Source organism: Amblyomma maculatum, chromosome 8 (assembly GCF_055883805.1).
Source record: "Amblyomma maculatum isolate TAMU_Amacu chromosome 8, ASM5588380v1, whole genome shotgun sequence".
NCBI classification, from domain to species: domain Eukaryota; kingdom Metazoa; phylum Arthropoda; class Arachnida; order Ixodida; family Ixodidae; genus Amblyomma; species Amblyomma maculatum.
This window is the reverse complement of record NC_139351.1, coordinates 29,683,206-29,708,974: the sequence shown is the minus strand read 5'-3', so window position 1 is coordinate 29,708,974 and position 25,769 is coordinate 29,683,206. Positions and strand designations below refer to the sequence as shown.

The 25,769-nt window shown below is 44.9% G+C and overlaps 1 protein-coding gene across 2 annotated transcripts in view; it reads right to left on the bottom strand.

Annotated features, from left to right (window-relative positions):
• The window catches only part of GlcT (ceramide glucosyltransferase), a 50,615-nt gene that overhangs the window by 22,516 nt on the left and 2,330 nt on the right, over positions 1–25,769 (bottom strand). For both annotated transcript variants that reach the window (XM_084576156.1, XM_084576155.1), the window contains exons 2-7: positions 20,149–20,290; positions 12,568–12,670; positions 10,131–10,232; positions 8,101–8,213; positions 3,339–3,517; positions 1,276–1,362 (exon numbers count right to left, since the gene is read on the bottom strand). In XM_084576156.1, the coding sequence (XP_084432282.1) occupies positions 1,276–1,362; positions 3,339–3,517; positions 8,101–8,213; positions 10,131–10,232; positions 12,568–12,670; positions 20,149–20,290 (726 nt within the window). The remainder of the gene's footprint in view (positions 1–1,275; positions 1,363–3,338; positions 3,518–8,100; positions 8,214–10,130; positions 10,233–12,567; positions 12,671–20,148; positions 20,291–25,769) is intronic.

Here is a 25,769-nt window from a genome sequence, read left to right as displayed (position 1 = left end):
CAGAATCAGCCTCTCGTGATCAAGAGCTAATTGAGGCTACGAATGCGCTAAGTGCCACGGGAGCCACATTAGACGACCACCGCCGTGGATGTTGCTGTTGTGACATCGGAGTGGCAAAGCTTCGCAGAGATTGTTGCAAACTCGAACAAGAGTGAAGTTGCCGGCTGCAATGGCGCCGAGAAGCACAAGCCGCATGACTCTGGGGAGTTGATAGGTCACAGCATTCCTCTGTAGGCACGTCGCACTTCAAAGCGACGCTGACAGCAATACGGTCTTAGAAATGCGTGGTGGTTTCCAATGAGAAAAAGAAACGGCAATCCACCATTCCCTATTTTTTAAGTCCTAAGCTCACTTTGTGAGAATAAATAGTTTCAAAGTCAAAGCTGCACTATATTAACTTTAGGAGCTTTCCCCACTGGTGCATTTTCCTGGCTGCTCAGTTTTGTTTTTCCTGGTCCAGTGAAAAATGTATGAATAGGGTTCCACTGTATTTGCATATTATATTAAGCTAGAGTTGCACAAAATGTATATGCAATACTGAAAAATCCAGTATATTTTATATAAGATTCTGTAACTGCTTTTTTGTACAGGCAGGAACTGCATGAAAGCAGGTGAAGCTGTCACGTCACTGCTGAATACAGCACACTCTCGTTAAGCCGGCCTTCAAGAGACTAGAAAAAAATGTCTGAATTAGCTGAAAGCTTGAGTAATTGAATGGTCCTGAAAAACTGCTAAAAATTCATTTCCTTCACAGTAATTTTATCAGACAAACTCGCATTTGGGATGAAATCCACGTAAGAAAGGCGCTTTTTCCTGGTTTGCTCAAGTTCTTCCCTTTGTGCACACTGCCGGGAAGGCCCTCTTTACAAAATGGCCACGTCGCGTTGCGAGAATGCTTCGCCGCATTATTTTGCTTTGCTGTCACAATTTACTTTCGAATTAATTTCAAATTTCATGCACTCTGAGTAATTAAAATCTCTTCCCAGGCTGGATAGGTTAACTATGCATACACGTCTGTGATACCCAAAAACTGCTTCATTGCTCAGTATGAAAATGAAGACAAGTGAGCAAAAGGGAAAGGAAAGTTAACGTTTGCATGCAAGACTAAGGCCGAGGCAAGCAAACAGTGGTGCTAGCGAATCCCAGCTTTTGCACAGCTGCTTGTGATGTGCTTGGACACAGCTCAGCAAGGAATTGGCAATTAGAGGGTTGGTTACTATTGAGGTTAAAAACTACCTTTTCCCCAAACAGCAGCTGTACAGGTGTGGTTCTCACCTTGCCACCCGGGTCTGGAAGAGGCCGACCTCGCAGAGGCCAGAGTTCTGCCAGGCAGGCTGCGAGCTGATCCTGATCTTCCAGCCCCTGCACAGAGATCGCACTGAGCAACACATATCACAAGGTGAAGGCCAGCAGGCTGGCATAAATTTAAAGGAAGAACATGGAAGGAAAACTCCATCCAACTGCAAACTTCGTAAAGAAACTGATTCACTGGCGGCTTCCTATGATGCTTGCTCAAGTGAAAAAGGCAAAAAAAAAAAAAAAAAAAGAAAGAAAGAGGAATTTATTGCGCAGAAAGTTGGACTTTAATACATTCTGTCCACTCAATTCAATTTCGGGACGTCACGGCCACAAACAACAGTGCGATCATCTTTTTTGGAAGTCAGTGACTTGTGGCGATACCCGTGTTTAAATGTCTTGCACTCTTTTCTTTGTGTTTAGAACACAGAGGTTTTTTGGATAAGCAAACTTCAGTTTGCCATACGCCGCAGCGAACAGTGGCAGCAGGAGCGCGCGGAGCATAAGAACAAGCGCGGTTGTCTTTACAAAAGAAGAGGGAGGACCCCATGCAGAAATTCCTCGCAGTCAGCTGGCTTCCATTGGAACCAGCAATGGACTCGATCAGACCACGCAGTCCGAAAGTCATACTTTTCGATTCAAAGGGTCTGAAATATTGGTCGTTAAAGCGTGCATATTTCTATGAGGTGCGGACGGTTCCTCAGTAAAGTCTCAAAATGACACAAGTCCAAATCACTGGATTTTGAAAAACCAGTCAGCCACTGTGTTGGCACTTTGAGGAGTCTTGTATGCTCACCCTTAAAAAAAAAATTTAATGGGGACACTTAAGCTCCGCCTTTAAAAGTAGTATAATACGATAGCATAGGCGACCACCCGACATATAAAGTCCCGCTTTAATCAAGCCATATGAACACGCCTGTGTTGCCTAGAGATAGCATACTTGACACAGCACCCAAGAGCACTGGAAGGCAGATTCTTATTGCACCTTCCCACCTCTAAACTTGATCACAGGTGACAATATTATGTAGCCTCGCTAACTCTTTTCTTACGTGCCCATTGAGCATCGTCAGCCCGCTAACGATGACTTCGCGCACAGATATTGAACCCTTCCGCGTCGCTCACAGACACGCTATACCATCTAGTGTGTAGTCAGATTTTGATGCAGTTTAATTTTTCCCGCGAAGCGGCTATTTTTGAGCGTGCTTCTAACATGCGGCAGCGTTTGAGTCGCATGCGAGAATAGCGGCATCCGTGTCGACGACTCGAGCTTCAAAACGTTGCACATCTGACGACTACGCACTCAATCGATTTCAATCCTTTTTTTGCAACCCATATTATCAAAACCATGTTATCAACGTGATCAAAAGTTTGTTACAACCATTGCTGTCCCATCAAAAAGAGTTAGTTTGCCTTTTCTTTTGAGGCTTCTTTTTCTTTAATGTACATCTATTTGGCAAAGCAAAGTCAAAGTTTGAACTTGGCCCATACCACGGACAGGTGTCTATTTGACAATGTTACCACAAAAGCAACACAACTTTTCTTTTTTTCCTTCAAATTTAGACTGGCTTCAAGTGCCACTTGAGCTGCTGATATTCACACACACTTGCACATTGTTCTCGCCCAGGTTCAAAAGCCTTCCCCCTGCAAAGATTAGAGCACAAACAAAAAGAGGGGGAAAACGAATGGAGCTACCTAGCTTTTCAGCTCTTCTTTCAGTTCATTACCATATTAACACATCTGGCATTTTCACGACAGGTTACAAAATGAGATGACCCGAAAAAACAATAGCGCCTCTAACCTCAAGAGTTAATTCCTATAAATACTCTTACATCCCACGAACCAAAGTTGACTGGAATAACCTCACTAACGACGCAGCCATGCAGAAATCATTGAAACCATTTGAAGAGCACCTGAAATAATTCACCAATATTGTTCGGTCTTGCTGTACGCCCAATTGTGTGTATGTACCCACCCTGCTATGGTCTTGAACAAAGATCATAGTATGCAGAAATAAATAAATAAATAAATTGGCGCAAACCCACCTGTCCTCGAAAGACTTGGCAAAAAAGAAGTCCTCTGCCAAGTAGTGGCCGAACGCTCTGATGCCGCCAACCTCGTCAAGCAGCTTCTTCCGCATCAACGCTGACATGCCCGTTGCGCAGTTGATACGCAAGAAGTCAGCAGCAAGGTAGATGCGAGCGTGCGCCGTCCCAAAATAAACCTGCGCAAGGTGAGGCCACAACTGTGAGTCATAAACAGTGACAAACAACAAAAGTTTCACAGCGTGCCATGCGTGGCTAGGCAGCTACCGCGTTCTCCAGAGAGGCTTCGTATCTGCTGTGCACAGCATGCACCACAAACTGATGCTTAACTGCACAGATATCACCAACAAAGTTGTAGACCACTTGTGAAGTGAATGCGCACTGCAGTGGCAGAAAGCCACTGGGGGGAGGGGGCGGGGGGGGGGGGGGGGGAGATAAATCCCGACACAGGCACCATGGCTGTAGGTAAGCTTGCTTCCAACACACAATGTTTGGTTTGGTTTGGTTTGTGGGGTTTAACGTCCCAAAGCGACTCAGGCTATGAGAGACGCCGTAGTGGAGGACTCCGGAAATTTTGACCACCCGGGGTTCTTTAATGTGCACTGACATCGCACAGCACACGGGCGCCTTGCTTTTCGCTTCCAACGAAAAGCGGCCACCGAGGCCGGGATTCGATCCCGCACCCTTGGGAACAGTAGTCGAGCGCCGTAACAACTGCGCCACCCCGGCGGGTGGCGCACACGACAATAAAATTCAAAATGCCAGAGTGCTGTACATTAAAGAGTCATGATTATGAACTTCAGTGGTGGGAAAATGCATGCAAAATAGTGCTTCAAACTCATGAGAAATGAAAGCAGTTTTCGAAGCAACAAACATGACAAGTTGTAAACAACCCGGAGGTTTAACACTTTCCTGTCCGCGGGAAAGGTAGTAGTTTTTGGGTGGTGTCATTAAAAAATTTTTTTAGCAAAACTTGCCTGGTACAGGAGTGCATGATATCAAATTGTAGAGGAGGAAATTCTCTTCACAATGGTATTAGTCACAATTAACATCTTTATTATGTAAGTGAAAAAAAGAAAAAAAAAAACGAAAAATAAATTGTACTTAAAATAAACTCACAAAACATCAGTTTCTTCAAAAAAACAAAATTCCAAATTTCAACATACTGCAAGTTTTTTAAAACAAAATCCGATGCGACATTGCAGCAAATTCTAGCTTTCTGTGTACAGCACTTGCTGAGTTAGGAAAGAAAACAGTGGTCGAGGTCAACTACGTGGACGTCAATTCATGGCTGTCTTTTAGTGGAAAACACGACTCTCTGCGCTAGCAACGGCAAGTAGTCCCCCCCGAAAGACATTGACACTCTGCAGGTAAAGATTGTGACCTTCAGAACACAGATCTCTTCCGATCAGCACGCAGGGGAACTTTTCAGGGGCGGAAGCGAAACTTATTGGGGCATGGCTGTTGACGTTCCGGTTCGGTTTAACGCAGTTTCACTGCATCTGCTGAAGTCTGAAGAGCTGAAGTCATTTTCAGAATCATCACTGCTGCTGTTCGCGTAGCAAAATGCGCGGAAACGCGCCGTTTCCGCGCAGTAGCAGCGCGTGTCGATGCCTTGATTTATACAAGGAGCCCCAGTCACCTGACCCTGAGCCCAGCTGCACGGGCGCGGCACGGCGGAAAAAATAAAACCAAAAACGAAACTGAAAGAAGAGTTCATCTATTACCCACTGGATGCTGCCACTTGTCAAGGAGCAGCGGGAAAATTCGAATCGTGAAACCATCGATAGCGGGTTATCGATGCAAACAGGCGAGAACAGGAAAGTGTTAAAGGATGTTATTATGGCATGGGGTCAAGAATATAAAATAAATAAACCTGACAAGATTCAGAGGATCGTTTGGTTTGAGTGGTCTCAGTCAAAAAAAGTGACAAATTACGAGGGGCGCCGTAGTGTAGGGCTCAGGATAATTTCGACCAGCTGAGGTTTCTCAACATGCATAGACATTGCACAGCATGCGGGCACCTAGCATTTCACCTCCACCAAAGAGCAACCCTCATAGCCACACGCAGATGGGTCTTTAGTATCAAAGTACAAGGGGCTTTAAAGAAAGAATCGCCTCTCCTTGTTAACCTCTTTTGTTAGCATCTTTGAGAACAGTAACAAAGAGCCGGACCAAATACATCTACAAAGTAGGTTGCCTTTCCTCAACATGCAAAAAGTATTGTATTTGCACGAATCTAAGCGCCCTCTTTTTTTTTTGCAAGGAAGAACATGTAGACGGGGCAGCTAGCGCACTGGCTCACGTACTGATGCTGAGGTCGTGTGGCATCTGAGGCACGATCGCCAGCATCTTGTGCTACTGCGTTCAAACATGACAGCTGGTGGCAAAGATGCTTACCAGGTTAGTTTGCTGAATAAAATGTTATTCCTAGCGCCCAGCTCCCTAAGATATCGACGAGAGAACAGGGGGGAAGGCTAGTTTAGGTTTCTCGAATCTAAGTACCCCCCCTCATTTTCGGCATGATGATCATGGGAAAAAGGGGGTACTTAAAGTGAATACTGCTGCGAACCATTCAAATGTTTATTTGTTCTTTTTCGACAGCAGCAGGCACGCAGTCTTATCATTGTAAAAATACAAGCGTGTGACTGGAATAATTTGAGATGCATCTCGAATCATCTGCCACAACAGAAGAAATGATCATGCAGAAGCTCGACGACTTGCACAGCTGCACATTAAGGACCAACAACGCACCAACGCACAACGATACAACTTGCGACGTCGCCATGCAGAGTAAAAGCCGGAGACCAAGTCTGGATGTGGACACCAATTTGCCATCGCGGACTTGGTGAAAAGTTGTTGCATCAATACTTTGGGCCATATAAAAATCCTTCGCCACGCCGGATAACTCGACTATGAAGTCATTCCCGACGGTAAAACAGCATCACAATGGCGACACGGACACCCAGAAATCGTACATGTTGTTCGTCTGAAGCGATATTATGTGCTTTAAAGATTCCGTGGTGTTTACACATTGTAATGCTTATGTCTAAGTTGCATTGTTTATTTTGGGACAAAGGGGGGAGTAATGCCCTGAACCATTCAAATGCTTATTTTTTCTTTTTTGACAGCCACAGGTATGCGGTCTTATCACTGTGAATCTAGCATGCGAATCACTTCTGTATCCTTTGTTTGTTCATGCTCGTTGTGAGACGCGGCTTTATCATTTCCTTTGTTGCGGCAGATATTCGCAATTTATCTCGAAAGATACCAGCCACGCGCTTGTATTTCTAGAATGTTCCCGGTTATGCTAGTCACTGTCGACGGTTTTATCTAGACGTTTCTATGCCGCTTTTAAATTAAGCGCTGACAAGTGAAACGAGCATTCTTAGTTCGACGACCAACGAGCATGTTTGTTGCTATCGCCACTGCCGATTTGCTCACTTCTTTTGCAGGCGCAAGTCAGCCCAATAAAGAGTCTATTCCCATGAAGACAAAGTTTCCTCAATTGTTGTCAACCGCATTGTCACCCACACGTGACAATATGGTAGCTTACCCAAAAACAATCTTTTATGCAAATAAGAACCTTGAGGTAGGCTTGCTCCTCATCTCTTCAGCCAGCCAGCAGCCAGTGGGGAAAGGGAATGCGCGCAAGCCAATGAGAACCTTGAGGTAGGCTTGCTCCCCATCTCTTCAGCCAGCCAGTGGGGAAAGGGAATGAGTGGAGGAGGTCACAACATCTTCCCAAAATTCTGGATGGCCCCACAATGCTGATATGGCGCACTGGGCACTTAAAAGAGAATGGTCAACAGATGCTGTTCCTACAGACAGCAAACGATTCTCACCCTGAGCAGTACTCTGCTAAGCATTAACTATGCCGACTGCATGGGAAGACAACTGTCAGCATGGTTTGCCGAGGAGCTCCCGTCGCCCGTCTTGCGACTACACTTAGCTGGGAGACGTGGAGCAACCTACGACCTCGAAAAAGTCTTTTTCTGAGCTAAACACTCGTCTGCCAGTGTCTTTTCTTGTGTACGTGAGACTAATAAATTTACAAGCTCTGCCTCTGCCAACTGAACCCAAACCTACCAAGGCTGTTAGTTTTTTCATCATACGCTGGAAGGCCTTTCCCACCAGCCGTGTGCAAGGTGACCCCGCACAAGGCTTTATTGTTCTCATTAAAAACAGCCTGTATGTAGTGCAACGTTGGTGCATGTTAAAGAACCCCAGGTGATTGAAATCATTCTGTAGCCCTCCAACTACGGCATCTCTCATAGCCAGAGTCGCTTTGAGACATTCACTCATATAAACCAAACCACCATTGAAGAAAACATAAAACAAACTAAACTATACAACACTGTTGAAACCCTTCTAAAGAGTCCCTCTGCCATAACATGCTCCTCGCTGACCGCTCAAGTAACTCCCAATGCAGTGGCATATTACATGTGGATCATTATTTTACAGTTTAGGTCAGTGTGACATGTGATACATCAGGCGGCAACCTTCGGTTGTTCTCCTCTACCACTAAAAGCTATACTTTCGCTGGTAGGTGTGCCCAATAGCTCGACCTCGTGCGATGACCCCTTTGCTTCTGCCTCACATTCACGCCAAAAGCAGAAGCCCTTGCTGGAGCCAAGCAGTTCCACATACTAGCCCTTGATCATTGCATAGGGGGAAGCAAACAATGGAATGAATTGTGAGCAGCAACTGGGACTGGCATCCTACAGGGAAATAATCCCCAGTTCTAATGGGGCCTCCTCACCTTCTCCAAGATGGCTGGGAACCCTTTCCTATCACAGGCGAAAGGCATCTGGTGCACCAGGGCCACATCGTCAGCCATGGTCAGTACCATGTCCAGCAGCGTGTCCTCCTTCACTGCACGCGGGAATGGGTGCAGGTAAAATACTGTGTCAAATCTCCCACCACTACTATGACACACGCAAGCCTCCCTGTCACATTTTCCATCCAATCCCCCAAACTGTTAGCTGCGCAAAACAAGCATACGCCCAGGTGCATAAGGTACGAGAGAAAATATCACGAGCACAAGCTAAGTCTGGGTTGCCGATTTGATGTCAAGTTGCTACACTCGCTCTAGCACACAAACCATAATGTATCTGAAATTGACAAAATAGAGCAGCTGGAGGAAAAGCTGTCTGTTTTCTTTTCTGCTGGTTCAACTTGAAATTTGGCAATATCAGCCTGTTCCTTGTAGATAAGTGCAGTTTGTCCCCACCATTATAAAAGTTAGTTAAAATTTTAACATTGCTACATTAATTCCTTCTTTATTTTTTCACTTACTGGCACCCACAAAAGAGGCAATAATGAACTGAACGATACACGTTTCCATCCATACACCTACATATATAAATTTGTCTATTTTTTAATGAGAAGCAAAATGGTGTCCAGCTAAATAGCTTCCTTTTCATACAGTGCAGAACATCAGCTACATTCGTGTTTTCTTTCTTAAGTAAGCTTCCCTATATTTCGTGCGTGTCATGGTAATTTCCAGCTCTCTGAAGTCAAGTTTCAAAACCATCTTTTGCCTGACTTGAACCCTTGCTTATCACAGTAAGTGCACTGCAAATCTTACATGCCTGCCCTTTGAATGGCCTGTTTTTTTACTCTCCCTACTCCTACTAGACCCCCTACAGGGACTCCTGCATGCACAGGTAAAGAAATAAGTGACTGAATGAATAACAATTAGTTGTGGTTTAGCTCTGGTTAACCCTAGTTGAATTGCGAAAAGCAACGGCAGACCCTCCTTTTGCCTGCTACCTTATTCCCCTATCACGCCCTATCAGTGTAAGGTGCTACTTTATTGGGGACACTTAAGCTCATCTCTTAAGGGTATGACACGAGAGTGTAGGCTACCAGCCCACATATAAAGTCATGCTTCAACCAAGCCATATGGACGTGCCTGCATGTCATAGGGGTAACGAGAATGCAAACAGTTCTGGCAGGCTGATTCTGATATCACCTCCCATATGAAAGGAGCGACCCAAGTTGGCAGCTCTTGCCCATGGCATAAGGGTAACGTGAATTCAAATGTCATGGCAGGCTGATTTTTATATGAGGAGACCATAGCTACGCCTCTTCATACCGTAGCTGCAGCCACCAGAGGTCTCGGCTGTTGTAGTATTGCTTTCGCAATAAAAGTCAATTAGGTTGGGGAACCCACAGAAAGGCACTGCACGTCTTCTGCACAGGAGAAGAGATGAGTGGGAGAAATGACAGCTGATTTGTGGAGTTAGGTTCACTAGCACCGCATTGCCAGGCTAAACTAAGCCTGATAGACCCGCTTCATCCACAGTGACACTAAGGAGACATACACATACATCATCAGCCGGATTATACTCACTGCAGGGCCAAGGCCTCTCCTATGTTTCTCTGATTAACCCGGTCTTTTACTAGCTGCATACACTTGACCCCATGAACTTGTTAACCTCACCCAACTACATTTTCCTTCCCTTGGCATGCAATTTGTTAGGCTAAGTGACCATCAGCTAACTTTTCTTTGCACTACATGTCCTACTAATGAGATATATTGCTCAATTGCCTTTGTTGCCAATCTTTTTGCCATCAGTGAGATACAGATGCGGGGGCAGTGCGGTCTGCCGTCACAACACGCGGCGCAACCTCCCTCCTTGCATTTTTATTTATCATCACTCGCTTTATTTAACGACGATTTTGACTCGTCAAAATTTGGCTCTTTTTAAAAGCAACACACCCAAGCTCGCGCACTAAAAACAACAGCACAAAAAAAAAAAAAAAAATGGGGCAAAGAGTATTTACTCCGAATCCCGCTGTCCGAGATGAGGATGAGCTCGTACTTGGCAGCTTCGTAGCCTGGCTGCATGTTGTTGATCTTGGGGTTCACGCCGACTGGGCAGCCTCCTGGAGACAGAGAGATAGTACCATGGACACCTCCCCGCTGCTGAACACAATGCGCCACTAAGTGACAAGGGTAAACTGCTGCATCCTGTACCAACCGGCTTCCTGCCTCGACACCTGTTGGGCCACTGCCTTTCTGTTGAACCCTAGTTGTAACCACTGTCCACCACTGCAGTGGTAGTGGTCACAATGACAGAAAGCACCATTTCTTTTTCCATGCGAGGTAAAATGAGACAGCAATAATGCTCATTCTGCCATCTAAGACAGGCCATAGCTTGAGAGCTTAGCTCATAAGCACTGCCTTCTACATTTACTCAATTACAAATATGTTAGCTCATATGTTGTCCCATACCCCAGACACGACATATATATATAAACTAGGAGTGTGCAAATACCGTATAAACTCGAATATAGGTCGAAATTATTTGTAAAAAAGAGAAAAAAAGCAAGCTAAAGTTGCCCCTCGTCTTATATAGCGGTCTTTAGCAGAATTTGAGGCACAGTCTGGCGACAAGTGACATGCCTGCTCGTGAACGGACAGCCAGAACCATATCAATTTCCTAGAGTGGCTGGCTTTTTTTTTCAGTCCGAAGCTAATGAGAGTATAAAATGCCTCTTTAGCAATGAATAATGGCATGTGGAGGCAGTTTACAGTGGCTTTCAGAAAAAGTGATATTCGCTGAAGCGAACAGCAACATAGTCCCTCTCTCAGCGACAGTTCGGCGAGCGTTGCCGCTGACAAGATCAGCTGTTCACATGCAGCCTTTCAAGAAATGCTGCGTAAGCAACACACTCGATGGATCTAGATGACACACTCTCAGAGATGGTGAGCAGCAAAGAGTCGTCTTCCGAAGACGCTGCTGAAAGTTCAGAGTGAGATTGTAGCTCCAGTGATGCAGGGACACAGTCGATGTAAATATATGCACTTTTCCACTTTTTTTTTAATTTCATTTTTCTTTTCACTTCACTCGACCTATAATGCAGTTTATACAGTATCCAAAATTTTCAATGCGAATAAAATATGTTTGTTATTTTGTGTACTCATATTAAATAAAAAACCAGCTTATTAAAATTTTCAAATATTTTAATAATTACCTAATACACCGAAAATTTTCTAATTCACTGCAATTTGACCACACTGCACGCTTCACAGCAATGGTTGACTGTGTGGGCTGTGCTGTGAAGCATCCTCAAAATGTGAGGGGTTTCACAAAAAGGTATCTTCTCTTTTGAAAAGAGGGCCTTCCCGGTAATGCGTAAAGCACAGAACTTGTCAGAACCAGAAAAAAAAAAAAAAAGTAGTTCTCACTTCATTTCCCTCTCAAATGCAGATAACCATCGTGCAGTTGTTCATCAGATAAAATTACTGTGATGCCAATCATTTGTGACAGTTTTCTTGGGCCCAGAAGATAATGCGAGTTTTCAGGTTATTCGGACATTTTGTCCGGTTCCTCAAAAGCCAAATTAACAAGTGTTCACTGTGTTCAGCACCGATACTACAGCTGCACCAAGCTTCATGCAGGTCCTTCCTGTACAAAAATAGTGTACCGAGTCCTGTGTAAAATTGATACTGAATTCTTCAGTAGCGTGTGCACTTCTGCGCATTTCTAATTTCATTCTATTTGCAAATACCATGTGAATTCTGAAATTAACAAGAACAAGAATGTTTGCTATCTCTTAACTTTTTAAAATTTTTTTTGAATGATCAGAGTTCGATACTTGAAGATACTTTTTTCCCTACATTCATACTCGACTCGTATTCGCAAAAATTCAACATTTGCCCATCCCGAATATAAACATATTACGGACAGTAGCAAAGTACAGCTGCGACAATATTTTGTCTTCACTTACTGCTGGGTGGCGAATTGCTTTAGTTGGTCGTTAAGTCTATTGTCATCATTATCTGAATGATGAGTCTTCTTCATTCCATCCTCCTAAGTTAATTGAAGGTTGGCACAGATACCTGTGAAACATGTTTTACTGTGTATGAAAACAATCTTCTTTCTTTCTGTACTGCCCATGCATCACTGCATGCAGGGTAATGAAACAACAGCACAAACAAACGAGGACGAAGGAATACATGCAAACACAGGATGGGCACGTGTCTTGTGTTTATGCGCATTTCTTCATCCTCGTTTTTTTTCCGCGCTGTTCTTCCATCACTTAGCCATGAACCAACTAGCCCAGGCAGAAGTCTTCAATACACGCCAGGTTTTCTGGACCCAGTCAGGCTGTACAAGCAGCATTCCAGTCCACCTCAAAACTAGAAAATAAAATTACGACTGGCCCTGTCTATAACTGATGGGTTATTAAATACGAGTGAGGACCGGCCACTTGCCTACAAACATCCTGGCATCAACCAAGGGGTGCTTCTCCATGAGGCGGCGCACGAGCATTATGGAGGGGTCACCCTCGTCCTGGATGCAGAACAGCAGCTCAAACTAGAGAGGGGGAAAGGAGAGGGCAGAACATAAGGACACAGCACAGTTCCAAGCAAGCACACAAACACACACAAAAACAAGCACCGTCCTCTGCATATAGCTGGGCGAAGTTAGACAACACCTCCAACCATTCCCATCACTACATGCAGCCTGTCCCATGGACCAAACTGCTTGCAGGTAAACTCTTCATGAAGTGCCACACCTTTGAAAAAACACTTTTCACAAGTCACAACTGAGGTGCTTGAAAACATGTCTTTTCAGTGTTAATTTACCAAGAACAATAGCAAAAAAGGTCTGAAAAGAGTGAATGCAAACAATGTCCACGAGAAATGACAAGCTGTGCCACCAATTTCAAGTGTGAGTGTAAAACAACAGTGTTGACCTTAGTATTCCCAAATCATGCTGCCCTGTGCAACCTGCATGTCCATAGAAGGACAGCATTCCAGCTGCATTGGGAGAAAGCAAATGGCTGAAATGTATGCGCATATAAAAAAAATAGAGGGGGTGAGTACCAGATACTAGCACTCAAAAACCCTCCACCACAGATGGGGCAGCATCCCCGATGGCTTGCAGATGATTTTAAAAGCCCACAAACACCTGCGACTACTGAGATAGCAACAAAACCCAGTCACTCGAACAATCATGAACAACTATTGTATGCCAAGCGACCGATACTTGGTCATGCCTACCGCTGCATGTCTAAGGGGTGCTCTTGTTGGTACTCTCCAGCCAATAGTGCAACTGACAGACCCAAGCACACATCTCGGCAAAGAAGGGAAGGGGGGCTTTAATCTTTCTCTGTACCTCAGAAATTTCACGAATTTCTCCGCATTGAACATTTGCCGGCACACAGTCAGAAGTTTTAAAATGCAGCAAAGGATATTTAAATCTTGCCTCTTTTTTTTTTTTTAAGAATCAAAGTTATCACATTTTAAGCATTAAAAAAAATGCACTCAGTGCTTTGGGGTTTAATGCATCGAAGCGATTCATCAGGCTATGAGAGACACTGTAGCGGAGGGCTTCGGAAATTTCGACCACCCGAGGTTCTTTAACGTGCACCGACATCGCACGGCACATGAGCATTTCGCTTTTCGCCTCTCGCTTTTCGCCTCTATCGACAAGTGGCCACAGTGGCCGGGATTCAACCCTTCGTCCTTGGGTTCTGCAGTCGAGTGTAGTACTGACCCCTGTCAGCAGTGGAATTCTCCAGAACAAATAATTGAGAAACCCAGTTGTTCAAGCAGTACCAAATCATCAGCACGCAAAGTGCTGTTCCAATATGTCCCCAGCCACATGGTTGACCGAGTCCAGAAGCAGACTGGTACAGGCAATGATGTTTGGAAGGCATGACGGTCAGCTGACACATCACAAACAGCACATATGAACTGCAGGAACTTTTTGAAAAATGTGGAATGCAGAACACCGAAACTAGACTCTGCACTGTCAACATCAGTGTCAGTGTCAAGTCAGGTGACAATTACGATCACCACAGCTGCACTGAACATGAACAAAGCATGGAAAAGCTGAAGACACAGCTTGCGAGAATGAGCTCTCTGGCCAGCTGCGCAAGCTGTAAAAACGACACAGTATAATGTTCTGCTTCCGCTGTAGAAAACCGTTTCTCTTCTTTCTTTATATTCCTCCACCAGCAGCTGTTAAAAATGACTGGCAACAGTCAAAAGCAGCTGAAGCATTGGTTACTTTAAAGCTCTACTACTCCCATGTCAAATTGAGGTCATGTCCTTGCGAGAAATGACCACAGGTGTGGCACGAGAAACCGGCGCCGCCCACTCGCTTCTTCTACATCGCACACCTGCTTCTTCTCTCTCCTTCACACACCTAGCAAGCTTTATTTGTACTGGTACATCTACATATCTCACATATGGTACATGTACATATATATCTCAACAAATATACAATATTGCCTGGCACAATGCCACACAACCATCCAGTCCCCTTGCCTTCCCTTTCCCTCCAGCGCTGCCTATCTGGCTCGAATCATAAGACCTCCCATTGAAAATGCTCTCGACACCTCCAATTCGTCTAGATTTTGCCTAGTGTCCTTGAGGTTCGCAGAGAGCCATGGAGGAGTTAAACCACAGCAAACCGTATCTGACCACGCTTAATCGAGCTTCCGCTCAGCAAACTAGCTTCAGCCGGATCACCAAGTTTTTTCGCGAACACAAAGAAATGAATCCTGAGGACAGGTTAAGGCTTCAAGCAGTGATGACTTCAAGAATAAACTGTTTATACAAACAAGCCTTTACAGAGAACACTTCCTTGCCACCCCCTTTGGGATCCATTCAGTGCCATGGTGCAGCCTTCGCTGTGCACCGGTCAGCAAAAAGGGAAGAGTGCAATACGGGGCAACACCCTCGGGGCACACATACTCAGCATCAGCCTACGCATGCACAACGCTCGAGGTGCCCTCACACCCGCGCAATCGGCCGGTCTCACATGATAAGCTAGTGTTTCCATGCTCCTATCTGATAGGTCAGTGTCACTGGCTCTGCATCTTCGCTCTAAACACAATAAAGGGGCTGCGTGCAAGCTGCTATATTTATCTCGCCCACACTGTTGCCAGCGCAAATGCTGCCTGCATACAAGGCAGCTGAAACTTCGAAAAGTTGAGCATGTTCCCTCTCAATCAAGAGCATAAAGGCATCTTTCCTGTAAAGGAAAGATTCCTTCATTCCTGTGCAATGTTTAAGACATGATATGGCTAAATGAGAATTACAACCTCTATCATCCAGACCACACCAGAAACTTGGTACACTAACGAAAACACCTTGCAAGGCATCAATGTCTGGCAAACGCAGTACATATTCTTCAGATAAGACGCTAGTCTTGTCCTGCATTGTAAACAAGAGGAGCCAGCAGCAGTTTCAAAAGACCTTCCTTCAACTATGGCAACCGACTACTACTTCCTTACATTGCAGCATGCCTGACCAGATAGACTTTCGTCAACGTCTTGATTACACAATAAAGTGACAGCACACCTGCATTGCGTTGTGCATACAGAAATTACTGCACAACATAAAAAGCCACAAGAGAAATCGTAACGGTGCACCGGGAGGCAATCTGGCTACGGTAGCATCCCATTTTTCTTAGTGGCCAGACGTCAACAAGGCCACATGTGTTGGCTTCAAGTCTTTGGCCAATTCTCTGTCTGCTATTCTGACAGCTCGTCAAGAGGCTCCTGCTTGATATCTGCTCTTCACAGTACAATGAATGCCCCTCGAGGGGAGCGCAATGACAGACGCTCTCATCACCCACCTGTGCGTACCTGTGCGTTCCAGCATAGACAATAGTGCGACAAGGGGCCCCTACTGAATGGCTGTGAGACTGCCGTGCTCGGCCACCCAGATGTGCTTCGAAACAGCCAGTCACACCAACAAATTGCCCCTTTGGTGCCCAAGCCACGACTACAGACCTCTGCATGCAAAAACATGGTCCCCTGCTCTCACACCCCCCTTTTCACCCTATATATGAACACATGTTATTCTGCCCAGTGATCAGCTATGCATTGAGCTAGGCTTTACGTTGGTGATTTGGTGGCGGTTAACGCTTGACAGTATTCCCCAAGTTGAAGCATTTATGCTGACTCTGGAACATTCTGATTTCGATCGTGTTGCCCTTTCGCAAAACTTAACACTGCTGTCGATATTTTGTGCATCAAGCAAGCAAAAATGTAATTCTTTTCTACAGAGTGCACAAGAGCACACAAAGTGCGGCATGGAGCTGCCAAACACTGGCCTGAAAGTCGTTCACTTGCTTCAAAATATACATTTGTAAGACTGCACTTAATTTGCAGCAGAAACACAATCTGATATGCATAGTAAAAAACAAAATTTCCTATCTGAGCTTTTCAGCATTACTTCGCTCGCACACACCTGTCAAAAAGAAAAAAAGAAACGAATTCAACCATTGTAATCAAGAGTTCGCTACAATATATAAAGAATCTAGGAGCACACTGTCCTGCAAAGACCCAGCTATGCTTGTACAAATAAATTATTCTATTTGCACAGCCAATAGGATTTCTCCTTGGGTAAGGTCATGTGGACAAGCATGTAGGCAAACAAGGTAATGCCTATTACTAATGTACAGCTTGCAATGCTTGCTTCTAAACCATGCAGTGCGACTCTTTCCTGTCACCCCAGTTGTCATGCACGGCGCCGAAGCAAACCTATGCAAAATCTGTTCACTGTGCTGTAACTGCTTTTTTTTTTCTTTTGTCCTCAGAACAGATGCTCTCAGAAACAAACAAAAAATCGCACCATTGGCCGTACTTGTTAACAGATCAGTAGACTGTTTCGTGAATGTTCACAGGGTATGAACGCTGGACGCATATGAGCCGAGCCAGGAACAAGGGTGCGCTCAGCAGACCCAGCACAACTTACTTTTGCCAATCCAAGTAAGCCAGAGATGCAGCGAAGATTTGACACAAAAATCAACCTTGCAAAATAAAAGACTCAGAAGAATGCGATCTAGACAGTGCCCGTGCCTGCGTATCTTTCTTTTATGTTCCACATTTTGCACCCTTAATCTTTATTGGGGGTGTGCAAATATTCAGAATTTCGAATATGTTAATATCAGATTTCTGTTTCAGAAACTGTTTGCTTCTCAAATGCAGACAATCAGCATGCAGGAATTCATCAGAAAAAAGTATCGCGATACGAACTGTTTCTGACAGTTTTTTCAGGGTTGTTTGATAATCTGAGCTACTTTCAGTTTATTTGGTTATTTCTTCTGGTCCCTTGACGGCCGAATCAATGAGTTTAGTGTTCAGCGGCGATATGACATCTCCATCTGGTTTCATGTGGGTCCTTCCTACACAAAAATCCAGTAGTATATGGAACCGAGTATAAAACTTACACCAAATTTTTAAGTACGGTACACACTTCTGTGCAGTTTACTTAAGCTTTACTTGAATGTGAATGATGTAAAAAACAAGACAAAAAATGTTTGCTACTTCTTATTTTCAGTGTTCTTCGCCAACCAGATATTTAATTCTATATATGAAGGCCTATGAGACACCAGCGACTGCTCTAAACTATCTCTCGTGCACACTAGTCCTCTGCAAGACTCTGTGGAGGTTAATAGAGGGGGACAGAGCTTGAAGGAAAGGTTTAAAGGACACCACAGGCAGATGTTAAAAACAAAACCTTTACGCTTGGCCTCACCGGGTTCTGCAATTTACACAGCATAGCCAAAACACCGCTGACTATTTACTGTCAAAGCTACCACCATCCACTTCGTTCCTCATTATTTTTGTTAACCTCTACAATTTTTCAATATTTTTCTCCCTCAATTCCCTTCCCTTCTTAGAACAGCAAGACAACTAATCACAAGTAAAATATTCACCAACTACTCCATTTTTAATTTAAGTTTCTCTCTCTAACACAAGGCAACCCCAATCACCGGTCTTTCATTCTGTACAGTACACGAGGGACACAGCCGAGGAAGCGTGCTGAGCAGAGCCAGCCAGCGCACTGTCAAGTGGCCCAGCCCTCACAGAACTTTGCACCGTTGGGCTATCACCAAAACACTTGCGCTGAGCGCTGGCCTCTTGAAAAACCGTCAAGGCATGCCGCCCACTATCACTCGTCGCTATCACTTCCCCGCTGAGGCGCAGCCTCTGTTTGGACAGCCCGGTCAGCTAAGCTGGCACCAGCAGATCACCAAACAGAGTATCAAACTGGGGAAGACCAAAATAGGTTACTCGTTGGGAACACTACTGGCTTTTTTTTCTCCAAAGATAGGTGGCTGTGCTGCTGAAAAAATAGAAAGTGAAAGTTTTAAAACTCTCCTAGTACATTTAAAGCTTCCAAGAAAGATGAACTGTCGCAAATGCCTTTTTATCACATATTTACACTGGATTCATGCTGTGGGAGAGAAAAAAAGAAGCGACTTCAGAGAGGACATAAGATGCGGTGTGGACAGGACGATCCTAGCGTGCCGCTCCCCCCATAATGTTATTACTAGAACTTAGAGGAGCCATTTGAAAAGACCAGAGACACACACAGAAACCATATCCAACGCATCAGCCCCACGACCAGCTGAGTCTTCAGACATCGCAAGGTGCAAGTCCCGTAAAGAAAAGCAGGTGCCCTCTGCTTATAACTCATTTCAATGTGCATGTGCAGAAGAAACAGGCTTCACGTGCACAAAAGAAACTAACCACCTGAAATTATCGTGGGCAGCCACACAATGCAGAAGAAATTTCTGATCAGACTCGCACATGTACACATCATAGACAAAAACACAAGTCTTCGGCACATTATATGCTTTTGTGAAGTGTGCACACAGGCTTGGTGTGGTCTACAGGGTTTAGTGCCTCAAAGCGGCTCAGGCTATGACATTGAGGGCAATTCTATCATCGCGCTTTTGTTCACAGTAAACAGAGCCTGTGCAGCTCTTCCTCACTCTGCGTTCATTGGTTCAGTGGCAGAATACACATTTGGCATTCAGAAAACTGCATTAAAAATTGGCTCCCGACTTACCAGGCTAAAATAATAAATGCAACTTAGGTGCACTGGCACATTTTGCCTTTGTTCAGCTGAGCACAATGTTAAGGATCGGAATCCACAGGCAAACAAAGCCCCATCCATGATTTAGCGGTTGCTGCACAGCATTTTAGTGCGCATTTTGAGGTGTTCTGAAGAGAAAGCCCAGGCACCACAATAGCACGACACACCCTCTATTCACCGGGCACAGTGGGCGCGTTATCTCTTGTTGCTTCCTTGATGAGCTTCCTCTTCTCTTGCCGGCACCATCTTTGTGGCTCAAGTTGCCAGTGGTGCACAGATATTGTTCAGTAGGCTTCATCCCTCGGACAGTGCGGCTTTCTTGAAAGTTACACATCTAGTGTTCGTGCATGGAACAATTTTTACCTCGACTCGTGTCAAGCCCAAAGGTGTCCCGACCGAAAGAGACTCCATTACCATGGCAAGTGAGAAGTTCAACAGCGGTGACACCTGTATTTAATTACTTCCATCTTTTCTAGCAGATTCAGACTGAGCAAAGTCACCGTGATTGGAATGCAGCTTTCCCTCACTGGGACATCTAAACACAGCTTCTTTCCTCTGACCATTGAACTCTGCAATTCGCTGCCTGGAAACGTCCGCTCGCTACCCATTGAAGAATTTTTGATTGCCATTGCTTCCTAGAGACATTTTTTATTTTCTTCGTTTTATATGTTCATATTTTCTTGATAGACTTTTCTTTGTTTGCCCAGTCCTGCCATAGCCTCATCGAGGCTGCAGTATGTACAAATAAATAAATAAAATAAAATCTAGCGGCAACAGTCTAATTTCAGTGTGCCCTCAGTATCCCTTGATGTGCGCAGAGCCTATGAAACTTTTGCCGCAACACGAAAGCTCAGTGCACACAGTGAGCATGAATAAGCAAAAGATGATCATGAAAATTTCAGCTACCCCACAACAGCAGGAAGGAGCTATAAAGTGCGAAGGCCTCACCTGTGGATAGTTCATTGTGAAAAATGACTCTAGGTTGCTGAAGAGGTTTGGATCCACCCCCGTGAGGGGCTTGATGATGGACACACCGGGCAGTGGAACCTCGAGCGGTGGCAGCGTTTTCTTCTTGTGAAGCTTCATTTTCCTGCAGACGGGCAAAGTAAACAGGGTTGTCAGAGAGCAGTGCTGCCGCCATCTCTTGTTCTACAGGCTCACTCTTCCTCAACAAAAAAGCACTTTGATCACACTGGTTGAAAGATCCCTACAGGACCCACCATTCAAATATGCACGCCTGATTGTGCCAAAACTTTACTCACGCTAGCTAGCTGTACCGTTAGTATTCACATATGTCGTTCAGCACGCAGTTTCAGTGGTGAAGGCTCGAGTAGGTGTGAAGAAACCGATTAAACACACTCATGATCTTTCACCATGCTCCACGCACAACAAAATAGTGGCCAGCTGATGTCAGTGAAGCTAACCTAGCTAACCTTGCTAGGTTAGCTGCATGCAAGTTATGAACTCAATGTCTGGTTGATAACTGCTACGACATTCTTTCAGCAAAGTAAAAGAAAAAAGAGAAAAGGATGCAGCAAGGAACACCTCACAGGCAAAGATACAAGTTTAATGCCACAACAAAAACTATTATAAATTTTTAACATCCATCCACCCATGCGCAGCCATACAGCTTTCTCAGAAACTCTGTAGTTAAAGAAAAGTTTGTCATGATGCGGGGATCGAACCCGGCACCACCGTTTTTCGAGGGCAGTTTCTCTACTGAATGAGCTAACCAGGACGGTTAGCAAATCTGATGGTAGGGCGAAAGCGAATTGATCTATAATTCAAAGTGGGAATGGTGTTGGTCAAATATTTATGGAAAACCCCTAAGGTGGAGTAGATTTCTAATAACGGAGCAATTACTCATTGACATCCACCCCAGTGCAGCTATACGGCTACAAAGGAAAGCTGCATAGCTTTCCTTTGTAGCCGTATGGCTGCGCTTGGGAAATGTACTCCACCTTGGAGGATTCGCCTAAATATTTGACCAATATTTTAGATTTTGCTTCTAAAATTTTATTGCCGACAAATAGCGGCAGTGTCCACTTGCGACTCCTAGCTAGAACCTTCACCTGCCAACCGCTGAAAAGTGGCCATAAGGAACGGCCAGGTTTGCAGTGGAGTTTTACAACTGGTATTTACAACTGTCATGCACAGGACAAACCACTGTCATGGCCAAGACATGATGATAAGGTCATGCATATGGACAGTACGTGTCTTAGACCAGGCACAAATTAAGCTGGAGCAAAAGCTTTAAATATCTGACACTTCCTAATAGTAATGCCCTAGAAGCCAGCACTCTATGCAGATAATTGTCTCAAGTCTGAATGTTGCACACGAGTTTGAGATCAATACACAGATGCAAAATTCAAGAAAGGTATAAAAATAGACTTCAGTCTTGAGGAGGCAGAGTACGGTTTCAATGTATGAGAATTACTACCTGCATTTTTGGAGTTTGCATGGGTGTCTTTGAAGCCTCCTTTCAGTAACTAATACAAAAAGCCTGGTTTAGAATCCAAGGTAAGGCAAACGGATCAACTTTGCTGGCCACAAGGTCAAAACTGTGCCATCTCTTTTCCCTGTGCCAGGCTTTTTCACATGCTAAGCTGTCAGATTTCATTCTGTGTTTCATCCCCTCTGACAAAGTTTTACCAAGACCTCAATCCGGCCTCCTTAATCCCAACAAGAGCGTGAAGCATCCGCCAAATACTTGGTCAAGCATAGCAAGATGTGGTAAAACAAACCTAATGAGAGCTAAATTTTTCTTCTGTATGTATATCTGTGCCTAGCTAAGCTCAGCAGCCACTTTTTTTTCTTCTTCGGTGCATTATGACATGGCCCTTTAATGAAAATGCAGAACAAAAATGCAAAGTCGAACATTTGTGAACGCTCATAAATGAGTATAATCACTGCTGCATGAACCTGAATTGCAGCATCAGGATAACGTCCTTGGAAAGGGCATGTCAGCAGCCCAGTGACCCCAGCACAATGCATTCCATCGCACAATAACAGCATCCTTTCAAGAGTAGAATATGTGAGGACATTGTGAAAAAAAAAGAGCCCAAGATAAGTCACCTCAGCCACGTCCATTATCAAACCTTGCTAAGCACGTGATAAGCACCAGGGCAGTGCCACACTTGAATGTGTGTAATCTTAACACAAATTCCACACTGGATGAAGAACCTGACTAGATATCCAGCAGGACAAGATCTATGTACTGTTGATGCACTATTGGCAGCAAGAGTTGTATAAGGGACGCTGCCTTCGCGGCATTAATAAATAAATTCATGGCAGCTCTGCCTCACAATCCGGTCACATGTTAGTGTCACCAGTGGACAGAGCATAGAGGCCAGACCTAGAGATATTTTAGGCTCGAAATAAACTTTTCTTCTGCACACTCATGACCAATTAATTTTTGCTGCCGACAGTACTGTTGCTCTAGCACCAATGATGAAAACCCTGCGCCACCAAGCCAGCTGTGAGTGCGAACAGCCGCCGACGCGTCTCCTTCCTGCCTGGAAATGGCCTCGTGACACAGTGTCCCAGCTTCGCACAAATACAACTACAGGGTTAGAACAAGCAGCTGCGCTCCCAAAAAATGCCACACACAGAACGACACCGGAAGCATGCAAGCAGGCAAACATGCACACAGCGACCATCTGACGATGATCGAGGCCAGAATGATTGTTTGTTCACGCCACGTGGCACCTTTGTTTTGGTATGGTATGCGAAGCTTAGCACTACAATACTGCTGCTCCTAGGCAATGCGGGATGCTGTAGTGAAGGGCTCCAGATTAATTTCCGCCTCGTGGAGTTTTTTTTTTTTACTATGCAGAGCAAGCGCATGTCAAATGAGCGTCTTTTGCACTTTGCGCACATTCAAATGCGGCTGCTACACTTGGGAATTGATCCAGTGTCTCCCTAGGCTCCAGAGCAGAACATGCTTTCTACAGAATGGCAACCCTTAAGTCAACTCAATAGCAGCCAGGCTATTCTACATCCCATCCCAAATCTGCCAAAAACAATGCATGTGCAATGGGATGAACACAGAAGAGTGCAAGGCAATGGATAAAAGCGACAGCACGACCTCAATCACCTTTAAAAATGTAAGTAAACATGCGTGTCTTGCACGAGTATGGCTCAGCGACGTACATGTAGATCTGAGACACTCCATCCGCTTGCCTCATTAGAGCAGAAACAGTGCTGCAAGTGCCATGCAAGATGCATAGGGACCAGAAAATCCAAAAGCATATCCCGCGCTTGAAACACTGCACTACAATGTGCTGCGAATCAGCGGCACACAGCTCAGTTCATTCATTGAAATAGCTCCCGCTACATACTCCCTTTCCATTCAGGAAATAGCCAGACAAACAAAAAAAAGAAAAAAATGAAACAAAATGGACTGCCGAAATAACTGCAAAAGTACACCGTGTGCAGGGCAATAACCTCTGCTGGATTCAACACCCTCACACATGTACAGCATTACACATCTTCAGACTACAATGCATGCCAAAAACCTGTTTGAATATTTTGTTTGGATGCAGTCCGTTGGCATTGCTGAGGTGACCTGATAATGTACTTACACGCTGAGCAAGGGCTATGACTGCAAAGGAAGCGTGGACTGCGAGAAGATTACTGCTTGCAAAAGACACCACAACTGAGCTGGCAGCATGCCAATGCTGCAAAACGGTAGTAAAGCCAGTGCCCCTGCACTTTGATGCTGACATTCTCCTTAACGTAAGCAGTGAACAGACTGCTCCCATCAGCTCTGCACCTACTGTGCAACATCCTGCTTGCACTTGACTGCTCTTGGCTACAGCTACGATGGACCAAGAGAATAAACAATCCATGCATGCCGTGCTGGTTACCTCTACGTGATGAGTCATGAAACCGTGCAGTTGTGGTGCATAGGGAAGCAAAGTATGCCAGCATGCAGCTGACTAAGGAAAGCATAGAGCTCCCATGGAAATTGCGTAACAGCATGAAATGGATGCGACACACAGGAAGCACTTCAAATGCAGTCCTCATTCCTTTTCCCCACTAGTCTGTCAACTGCAGCCCAGATAGCCACATGTGCCGACTCGCACCAAGTGTATACTTCATCTCACAAGTTGTCTGCAGCACTGTGGAACCTGCAATTTTCATGCCCACTCCCGATGACAGCAGGACAGCAAGTAATCCCCAAATATACAAGCAGTGCTGACACTAATGCAGTAATTGGAAACACGCTTCTGCTTTTCTTTGGAAAGTACAGCGAGCATCTTGTTCAGTGGATCAGCAGTGAAAATCTTCACGAACAGAGCCCTGCAGAGGCCTGTTGCAATGCAATGTGCCACCAATTGCTAACGTGACACATGCCTGGTCGGTTCAGTCTCCTGCGCATACCTGCACGCAGAAGCTGCATAATGGTTCTTTTTTCTTCCCAGCGATGAAGCCACCAGCTGCTGCATTATGGACGTGGATGGAACACACTTACACAGCGCACACCACTGTGATAAGCTCAGACAGCTGCAGGTTCGACACAGTGGAAACTACTTGCAAGATGAGTGCAGAGCCCGGTAAGAGCCAAGGCCAGCTCTTCTGGGTGGAAAATGTCACATTACGCTGGTACATGCTGACACTGCTGGAAGGCTATGCTTCATGCTCAAGACAGCATCCTGGTATTCATGAGGGGCCTAACCATAGTTGCCACACCTGCAACATGTGGTTAAAGACTTCATATAAAAGATTACCCGAGATACTTCTAAAAGATCTATATGCCTCACTTCCAACCCATGACTGTGTGCCTGCTAGCACGTGAAAATGGTGACCTGACTATCTCTGCACTGGCTTTTGAATGGCAGGTGCCCATTTTGCAAACGGTTCATTCTGCCGCCAACTTCCTCCCTCTGACTATTTTCGCACTCAGGGGGTGCTGAAAACGTCCGTCCAAAGCTGCACAGCAGGAGAATTTAAAAGCAACATTCACCAGAGGCTCTGCAGCGGTGTTGATGTTTCTTGCAGTCATGCATATGACCCCATGCATGAGACTGCTGCTCGAGTATAGTGTATTGTCCACAGAAACCAGAGAGACTTGTTAGCTCTTGATATTTGGTCTTTCTATCAAAATTTTCTTCTAGATGAACTCTCCAGCATAAAGGACATGGCATTTACAGTGACTAAACAATCAATTTCAAATGTTTTTGCATACATTCTCATGTGTATGCTTTCAGATTGCTTGACCTTACGAAAGCAGAGGCAGATGCTTCGATATGCATTGTACACCACATAAATGGTGCGATTTAAAAAAACATTTGTTTGCACACGTAGCTTGTATACTGGTGCTTCTAAATCAGGCATTATGCTCAAACCCAGGCATTACTTGTACAGCCTATGCACTGCTAGGTAGTGTTGGCACACTGGGACTATTCAATGCTTTCAGCAGTCTGCCTTCCCTAAGTGGTGAGACAAAATTGGTTAACCTGCTAGTTTCAGAGAAATTTGGGTGCCAGGTTTCAAAACATCGTTCTGAACGGGCTCTCCCGCAAATATGAGGCAGTGACTTGCCTGCACACGAGATAACTGATATG